Source organism: Oratosquilla oratoria, chromosome 39, assembly GCF_046742065.1.
Source record: "Oratosquilla oratoria isolate Oo_2021 chromosome 39, ASM4674206v1, whole genome shotgun sequence".
In the NCBI taxonomy this organism is placed as follows: domain Eukaryota; kingdom Metazoa; phylum Arthropoda; class Malacostraca; order Stomatopoda; family Squillidae; genus Oratosquilla; species Oratosquilla oratoria.
In genome coordinates, this window is record NC_134815.1 from 17,130,711 (window position 1) to 17,140,710 (window position 10,000).

At 40.2% G+C, this 10,000-nt stretch overlaps 1 protein-coding gene across 2 annotated transcripts in view; it reads left to right on the top strand.

Moving 5' to 3' along the window:
* Rgk3 (Rad, Gem/Kir family member 3) overlaps nt 1-7,986 on the top strand; it is a 412,083-nt gene extending 404,097 nt beyond the window's left edge. For both annotated transcript variants that reach the window (XM_076176603.1, XM_076176604.1), the window contains 3 exons: nt 737-828; nt 2,248-2,437; nt 2,885-7,986. In XM_076176603.1, the coding sequence (XP_076032718.1) occupies nt 737-828; nt 2,248-2,437; nt 2,885-3,165 (563 nt within the window). In that variant the 3' untranslated portion in view covers nt 3,166-7,986. The remainder of the gene's footprint in view (nt 1-736; nt 829-2,247; nt 2,438-2,884) is intronic.
* Nucleotides 7,987-10,000: the final 2,014 nt, after the last annotated feature.

Below are 10,000 nucleotides of genomic sequence, written 5' to 3' on the forward strand. Positions count from 1 at the left end.
GTTTGTATGTACGTGTATGCACGTACTTATTTGTTCGTGTGCGTGTATGCATGTATGCGTGTGTGTATCTTGTCCAGCCTGTCCGAACTCATAGGGCACAGCTGATGAATTAAATTTTCAGCCAAGTAGTTCCTGACTTAAACTCGTCTCACCTGGTATGAAGAAGAGAGGAGAAAACGACTACCCTGGCTTGCCTGCACACAGCTGATTATAATAAATAAACAAGAACAGTTTAGTCTGGCACTGAGCAATTCTTTCCCTCCCTTCCTCCCTTCCTCCCTCCAACCCTCCCTCTCTCCCTCCCACGCTCCCCGCTTTCCTCCTTCCCTGCACATCTCCCTCAGTTCTTCCTCCCTTCCTTGGCCCCACATGTACTTGGACATCCACATGTGCATACAAATGTATATGTATATGTATATGTATATGTATATGTATATGTATATGTATATCTGTGTGTGTGTGTGTGTGTGTGTGTGTGTGTGTGTGTGTGTGTGTGTGTGTGTGTGTGTGTGTGTGTGTGTGTGTGTGTGTGTGTGTGTGTGTGTGTGTGTGTGTGTGTGTGTGTGTGTGTGTGTGTGTGTGTGTGTGTGTGTGTGTGTGTGTGTGTGTGTGTGTGTGTGTGTGTGTGTGTGTGTGTGTGTGTGAGCGCCTTGGTATTTAGTCTTTATTATCGGTGTTCCGAGATGAATCCATGTCAAATTCGATCCTCTAACGAGAATCATTATTTTCTTACCAGGTGACGAGAACGAGTCTTCAGTCTCCATCGTCCTGAACAGCATCGAGTCCGAACTCAACTTCATCAACATAACGACGCCGAAGGAGATTCTGGTGAGTTGGAGGGATCCTATGGCCATAACCCTTTCAGTCCCGAAGATTACGTACTCTGACCAAAGCTAAGTGGTCCCCATCGCCTTAGAAAGTGTTTACGGGATCTGAAGGATGAAAGAATAGTCTTTCTTAACCCGTTAATTACTCCTTTTTTTCTAATACATACATATACCAAAGGCTTTTTCCCCTTAAAAGAGAGGTAGCCAAAGAATTTAGAAGTAGGTAGAAACAACTTTGCCAACCGTGTAGTTAATGAATGGAATAAACTTCCTGCACAGGTAGTGCAATGTAGTTCAATTCGAAGCTTTAAGAATCATTTAGATAAACACCTAAGCAAGATGCTGTAACGATTATAATTTATTTTATATTATTTGTTTTTGTTTTGTTATCATTTGTCTGTCTGATTTTCATTTATTATTAGTTATATGTCAGTTTATTATTATTATTTACTATTTACCTGTTTGTTTATTATTTAACTATACCTATGCATTTATTTATGTATTTTATTTGTTATTTACATTATTATAGTTTTTATTTATTATTCTATTATTAATATGATTTTTTTTCGCATCCGACCTAGATATGGACCAAATGGTCTCCTGTCGGCATGCTCCACCTTTGTAATCCTTTGTAAAACAAAGGAATAGAAAACCACTCCCACTCATTCCATCCCCATCACACTCCACTCCCCTCCACCCTCTTCCCTCCCTCTTATCTTGGCACCTCCTGGCTGACGGGTCATCCCTGTATCTTGTCCAGTGCCCTGAGTCAGAAGCAGTACCGCAAGACACAGCACATTCACAGCAAGGCAGCTTCATTAAATCGGCGACCCCCCCCTCTCCATCCCCTCATGCAGAAAGGGAGAAGACGGGGGGAAATCCCTTCGGGCAGCGTCAATTTATATCTCACACATACTCCCTCACCCCCCCCCAACCTCCACTCACTCCCCCTCATGCATCACAGCATCATCCATACACAACCGTTCTCCATTCACCTCTATCATCTGTCCTCTCCCGTCCTCTCCCGTCATTCCTTTTTTCTAATAAACGCCAATTTGGTCTGGCTAAAACCAACCGGTTTTATTACGTTTGTAGGGGAAGACTGTGCGTTTAAACTTCTGTGGTTTATTTTGCTTTGCGCTTAATAAACCAGCAAATATTACAATTTTATTACGCTTCATTCCAATTCATGGAAATTGCCAAAGAACTAATTCAGATCCTCAACTGTGACATACACCGAACACTACACCAAATATATCTACCAATATATTTTCCTCCAAATTCTGACATTTGCTAAATTATTAAAATAATTGATACCTGAATTTGATATTCTTTCGATGTTTCAGCACATATTAGACATTCCTTCATATCCCTCCAGGTCCTGGAATTTCTCGAAGACTCAATTTTCTCCTAATTCCAGGACGAGGCTCAGCGTGTGGAAGGTCCGAACGGCTGGGTCATTGTGTACAGCATCACGGATAGGTCGTCCTTCCAAAGAGCATCTGAAGAACTCACAAAACTACAGGGTATGGGCGCCCTCCGGGGGAAGGCAATCGTCATCGTGGCCAACAAGTGCGAGCTTGTCAGATCGAGGGCGGTTCCTGTCGACGGTGAGTTCTTAAAAAAAAAAAAAAAAAAAAAAAAAAAAAATCTTAGGGTAAAACGAGGTCTCGATGGGTCGAAACCTCGATTTTCCGGAATGTGGTCTTCAGCCGAATAAAAATGTGTGATATTAGTTAGTTACATTTTTTAAAGAACGTTTTCATAATGAAGTGGTTCATGAGCAGCCTGACCATATCATAACCAATTTTCATTCATGATGATTTTTGTGGGGTTTCGGACTGAATATGTTGAATCATTCTCTCCCCCCTCCTCTCCTCTTTCTTTGTTCAAAACGGATTTTTTTTTTGGGGGGGGAGAAGGAGCTGTTTCAAGTTTGTTTTCCATTGATGTTCATGACCCTGATTTTTCCTATGGGGCTACGTTCAAAAATTATTTTTTTTCTCGCTTTCTTCGTCTCTGTTTCTCTTTCCCTGATAGAACTTTATTCCCCGCAGATGGACGCGACTTGGCCTGTTCATACGGGGCCAAGTTCATGGAGATCTCCGTCGGGATGAACCACAAGTGCGACGACCTCCTCGTGGGCGTCCTCAACCAACTTCGACTCAAGGACGAGGCCGCCCTCGAGCAGCAGGAGTTCAAGGAGAAGGAAAAGAGTCCATGGACGAGGAACAAGAGCCTGATGAGAGCGTCGCTGAAGGCAAAAAGAGTCATTAATAGAATTATGGGCAAGACTGACACAAAATACAAAAACTGCGAAGATTTCAACACTGCGTGAGACAAGGTCGAGGCGAAGCGATCGCGATCGGCTTCGTTAATGTCGTTATCATTATCATTATTATTACTCCTCTTGACACTACTCTTCTTAATGCTAATGTTAGCAGTTTTTTTACTGCAGTCAGCATCATTGTCCACGTCATTATCATCGTCACAGATGTCATTAGTATTATCATTTTTAATAACAATATCGCCTTCATCCATATCATTACCCTTGATAGGCATATCCCTAGTATTACTATTACTATTATCATCATCCTTATTATCATTATTGATATTACAACTGTCGGTTTTCTTACTACTATTACTATCATCATCGTCGTTGTCATCGTTGTTGTTGTCGGTTTTTTCGATAACAGCGATAACAATATTAATGTCATTGTTATTAGCAATGTTGTTCCCATTGCTTCTATTTCTCGAGAGATCATTAGATCCACCAATTTTGTGATCATTATCACTTTATTTAGTGCCATATCTAGAAGCATGAGTTTCTGTAAAAAAGAAATTAATTTCTAGAATATTCTTCTTCAGAAACATGAGTTTTTATTCAAATGATTGTCGATATAGACAAGATGATACGTCAATTTTGACTTAATTTCAGAAAATATTTACACAGGAAAGGAATCACTTTTAAATCTAGATTTGTTCTAGAAATGTTTTTCTAGAAACGTTAGTTTCTAGTGATGTGGAAGACAAGATAGTTGTGACTCAATTTGTGGGTTCGACAGTTTTTAGAAAGTTTTTACGAATGAAAGGAATCACTCAAAATCTAGATCGTTTCTATTAATGCTGTTTGCTAGAAATGTGAATTTCTAGTAGTATGATCTTCAAAATGGGAGACGAGATAACGTGATATTTATGACTTAATATATGGGTTCAACATTTTCTAGAAAATCCTTACACAGGAAAGAAAATGCCCATAATGCTAGATTTCTTTTATCAATACTAGTGACTAAGAAGATGCCTGAGATGATCCTGTGAATCACTAGCTCAGTAGCATTCTTGACATATCTTATTCTGGTTAACGGTAGACAGATGATTTGACTCTGTGCTGGGAGAGCCCCGTAACGAAAAGGAGACAGGTGATCAAAACTCCTCAAATTGATGTGTGTTTGTGTATGGGTGGTGGTGGTCGGGAGAGGGTACCGTCCCCAATCCTCGTTTGAATGTTACAATTTGCAGCAAAAATACAACCAAATCTGCTCAGTATGCCACCGAGATTAAAGTCATAGAAAATGGGATGATAGGTATATCAAACAAGTGTTGTGATAAAACGGTAAGAAAGCACGGTATTGTATTATCCTTTGTGACGTGCGAGTATAGAGTTCCGATCTCTGTCACCCTCTTCAGTATGGTGGAACTCTCGTAACTGAAGGAAATTGTCTGGCATTGAACAAAGTAAAACTTAAAGGAAGTCTCGTGGGATAATCAAGGTACTTCGAACCCCGTTCAAGCCAGGAAGACCCAAGACTGAATAAAGTCGTCGCGTGTTCCAATGTTGAAGGCGTTTGAGAGTAGTGGTCTACTTAACATGATCAAGGAGCGTAGCTGGTGATCGTAGTGATGTACAGTTGAATACAGAATTTCTGTTACATTTAAGAGAAACAAGCCTCCTTTCAGATTGTTTCTTTTTTCGATAGTGTATCTGGCAACAAAGAAAACGATGGGATTTGCTGCGAAATGCGAGAACAGATTGAATCATGTACACGTCGCTAACCGAGATTGTTAAATACTTGCACCCTTTTGGTGATCTGTAATCTAAAACCCTCTTGATTATCGGTACATGTGAATATTGTCGAGGATCTCGTTTGCCCCCCACCCCCCCAACACACGCTGTCCCTAAGCTATATGAAATCATTTGACATTCACCAATGTAAAAACTTTTGAGTTTGTCACCGCGTTTGAAGGGCGTTCACACGAATATGTGACACGCGAACACTCGCCTGCCGTTCATGACGGCCGTCTGGCCGAGTGTCAAATTATCATTAACTCGATTTGTATAAATCTATGGATGTCAGGTCCTAATGACACTAAATCCTATGCCATTTCGCCTTTTTATAAGCTAAAATAAAAACAATGTCTGGAAAAGATATTTTCGCAAATTCTGAGGATATTAAATGAAATATCTTCGAGTTCCTGTGGCTACAAGCACTGAATGAACGAAGAGCCGCTTGGATAGAGTGAAATAGAATAATTTTGAAACCATGATGGACCAACACGAGCAGAGAAAATACATTTGCACAAACATCAGGGAGCCCTGAAATAGCTTTTAGGAGTATTGCGACTGTGCAGAAGCGCCTTCGGGTTATCACCAAAGGACGAAAAGGTTTTTGTTTCAGATGCGGAAAAAGATGGGATGGGAGCAGGAAACGTGTGGTTGAGACCCACAGCCGGTCTGATACGGCGAAATGCAATAGAAGAGGGGATTGTGGTGGGGAAGGGGACGGGGATGGGAATGAGGGAGTTGGAGCAGATGGGAAGGGGGAGAAGAGCTGAGCTCGAAGAACTGTTTACCCTAGAGCTATCTTCAAATGAAAAGCCTGTGTATTTTCGATATGAAACGGTTCCTTTATACGAGAGAGAGAGAGAGAGAGAGAGAGAGAGAAAGAAAGAAAGATACATATATGTATATATATATATATATATATATATATATATATAGAGAGAGAGAGAGAGAGAGAGAGAGAGAAAGGTGGGGGAAGAGAGGGAGAGAGAGAAGAGAGAGTGACGAATTATGGGTGGGTGGGTTGGGTGACTATGTTTGCAAGTTCGGGGAAAAAGGGGGAAAGTTGTCCAAGGAGTCTACTGGAAACGTAAAAGTTTCGGATGCTTGATCATTTTTCTTTCTTGCCATGCCTACATCTTGAACACAGTGACAAGCTACATAGACTTCTGCATTGTCTAGAACCAGATGGTTTCATTTGCCTGAATAGTTGACCTGGGCTAAGTTGGGTTCCCTTCACCTGAACAGATTTGTCTAGTATCAGCCAGAACGTAAATCTAAAGATACGTCACTGTACCAAAGAAGTTATAAGCTGGAAGGAAAAAAGGCAAGGGAAAGCTAAGATAAAAGAAAACATTGCTTACACCAACGGCCAAGCAAGGAGCGTTTGTCAGTCCAATAGAATGCGAATACCCAGCTGGTTACGACCGTGATCTGCATCGTTTGATTCCGAAAACTACCAGACTGGTACTTGCCAGAGATGTGCGAGCATTGTAGGACAAAAGTGAACTTTTAGTCGAGATTATATGGTAAAAGTGTCTGTTCAAGTTAGGCCTCATTTAGAAATCTGGCAACGCTGCAAGATCTGCGACTAAGACTTGGGACAACCTCTTTACCAGACAGACGTGTTTTCGGTTACACTAGTTATTTCGAGTACCCGCACAATGACGATCTCGGTCGCCTCTTGGTGTGACCATTAATTATAGAAGACGTAGATTTGTCTATTGTGGACCATCAAAGACCTATCAATACACAGAAAGCATTTGATATACTTTATACTAACCAAAAACTACACAATCTTATTTACATACAGAAAACCTGGGACTGAATAAGAGACGTTTTGATACAACAGCGGGTAAAGTCAATGTATCCATTACCTCCTTGCAACGTCGAGAGCTCTTCTCAGTTGGATAAAGTCAAGGGTTAACTATCAGGAGTCAATAGGTTAGCCCCGTCAACATAGTCAAGTAATTTTAACATTGTAAAGGCAGAAGGTTAAAAGATTTCATTTAGCTTTGGGTTCGAGATTAGGCTTGAAGGGAAACTCGTTCGAAAGAGAGACACGCCACGAAGTCGAAGTCCTCCCACTCCTTCCCTTCTTCGCCGGAACCGAATCCGCAACAGACGACATGTCGTCGACAAGATTAAACGCCTGCAACACAGTGACGCCTTTGAAATATTCCATTCTGACCAATTTTTTTTCTTTATATATATTTGAGGACATAAACTCCGACCTGAATGGGGTCTCGATCACTGAAGGCAACTTTCAATCAGGGGTTTGTCCCTTGGAATAAATAAAATTACTTTTCCTCAGTCAGAACGTAAGGTCACTGTGTTGAAGAGGTTAATACCTCAGTGCAGTGATGTATTTTCTGGGTTGCTTTCCGCTAAGGTCATACAATTTAATTCATCCCAGAAGGGATGAATCCAGTCTGAAAGGAGTCTAGATTGATCAAAAGCTTTTCTAGACCGGAACTGGCTCTCTTAGCTGCATGGAATCGTCTGTTCCTAGCCAGAGCAAAATTTATAATGTACATCACCGCGTTGATGAAAGGAAGACGTTGTAGTTTTGCAGGGTCAAAGAGTTTGTCAGAAACTTGAAGAAAATTTGAAGGAGGGAATGGTCTTAGAGGGTCTGAGAAAGTATAAAATGAATATAAAAGAAATAAGGAAAGAGAAAAAATAAAGTTACGAAGAATATGTTTTGGGTAGAAAATTGATAAAAAAAAAAGCTTGGAGGGTGAAATGATCATGAAGAGTTTTCGGAAGAACCGCGAAAGAAAGAAATATATTGGTAAGATAGTCTCAAAGTAATCTTTTATTACGAACGAAGGGTGGGGAAGGATATAATCATTTTTGTAACAATAATGTCATTGTTGATTAAGGAATTTAGATTTTTAGATGTCTGTAAACATGAAAATAATAATTACGTAACGATAAGCATATTGTAGAATAAGTCGTTTATTCTTTAAGAAAATTATTTAGTCCCTGAAAATGTTGCTTTTTTCGTCATTCTTGTACGAGCTTAATTGAATGTTTTCAAACTTATCCAACCTTTTTCCTATTTCCGGGTTGAGGGGATTAAAACAGTAAATCATACATGTGGCTTTTGCGTAACTCAAAACGGGAAGAGCTATTGCTACTAAAACAGCCACTGTAGTTACTACTCAAGCCAGCATACTATTCTGCCAGCCTGGTACGATATATGTATATATATATTTTTTTTCAATTCATTTATTCACACTTATTTTGAGTTGCATTATGGTGCGAAGGAAGAATACTCGCAATTCCTATCTAAAACACAACTGTGAGTGATACTCTATGAGTAGGCTATATCTTGCTCTGAAGCCCTCGATTTAAACCATAACACAAACAAGAATCCATATTCATCATACCAATGTATAGAAGCCAATATATAATAGTCTATGTGTTTTATATGCGATAAATGTTATAAGTACCTATCTTAGGATAACTGATAGGGTATTAAGGGTGTCTAAGTAAAGCTACAATCTAAACCTTTGGGTGTGTGAGGTTTTCCTCTGCTAAATACTTCCTGTTGGTTGCGAGATCGAAATATGAGATGGCTGTCGTAGTCAAAGGGTTAATGTCTATGTTTCCTCCCAAGCTTGCAAAATTCTTCGTATTTTCCAGACCATTTCAGACATCGATGTTAACATCGTGCTCGTGTTCTTCCCATTTATCTTAGACGTAGAATCCTTCCCCGAAGAGGACAGTCATAAGTAGACAATCTGTCTTCACCCGCCCAACCCTCAAGATTCTCAAAAGAAGCTGCACAGCCTCTCAAAGTCAAACATAACTTTTCTCAGCTGCTCCATCAAGCATGAATTTCAATTCAAATCCATCGTTTAGCATCCGAAATACCCGTAAACTGAGAGAGAGAAGGGGAAAAGAAGCCAGTTTATTAGATCGATTGATGCGGCTTTTGGATACGTTTGGTTGAGATTGAAAGACCCGAGTGTTATTTGAGCACAGAGGTCTTTGATGATGGAAGTTTAGGTGAACTGGTACTAGGGTTGACTGAGATTTGTTGGTTTAACACTTTGGCTATGGAGGTTCCTCAGAGGATTAAAATTGCCTTGATTCAGCCAAAGATAGCATAACCCAGTGGCAGCAAAAGGATGCGAAAGAGAGAGAGAAAAAAAAAGGCTGTACATAAAGTTTGATTGTTGAAGTTTATCAAAGTTTTCAAAAGAAATTTAGTTTCCAAAGTGAAGTGATGAGACTGCTATGAGTATTTCCACGTCATTCTGATGTCATCTTGGCTCTAAGTCGACACATCGATGCATTTTGAACGGGCAAGGGTGCGTCGCGTGTGACCCAGGTCTGGGAAACACGGTACATATATGTCTATTCCCTCCATGTATTTCCACCAGTAGACATCCCGCTATCCTTCCATGTTGATAGATACACCTTCCGCCATGCACCCAGAATAAGTCTTTATGAACTTGTCTGTTTGATTGTCAAGGGCTTCCCGCGTGAAAGGAGATATGAATCGTCTATCAGAAATAAGAGTAAGACAAGGCAACTGTGGTAGCCAAAAGGAAAATCGAAAAAAAAAAAAAACTTGAATAACCTTTCCATTGCTGAAGGTTTCTGCCAGAGGAATAAGATGTACCAGTGGCAATGAATCCCACAATAGCAGTCTTCCTTCTATACATGGGCATTGGTAGGGAATTCTTCAGGCAATTCGAGTAATTAGCGTTACTTTTCCAACCCTTAGAATTACGCTTACACGATTACATCTTTTGGTTACAGTAAACCCTCGATATAACGAACGATATTGGGACAGGGGTCGGTCGTTATATCCGAAGATCCGTTATAACTGAGGATCCCTCGCTATAACGGACGAAAGTCCGTTATAGCGAGGGTTTGTCCGGTCAGATTTTTTTGTCCGTTATATCCAAGATCCGTTATATCGAGGGTTTGCTGTACTTTCACCTCTAATCTGAGATTATCTATTTGCTAAGTATCTATCTCAGCTAAGCATAACTCTCAGTTTACAACACCTCAGTGGTTATAATATTTTTCAGCTAAAAATACCTCTCAACGAAATATATCTCATACTTTTGAATGTCTCTCAACCAAAAATATC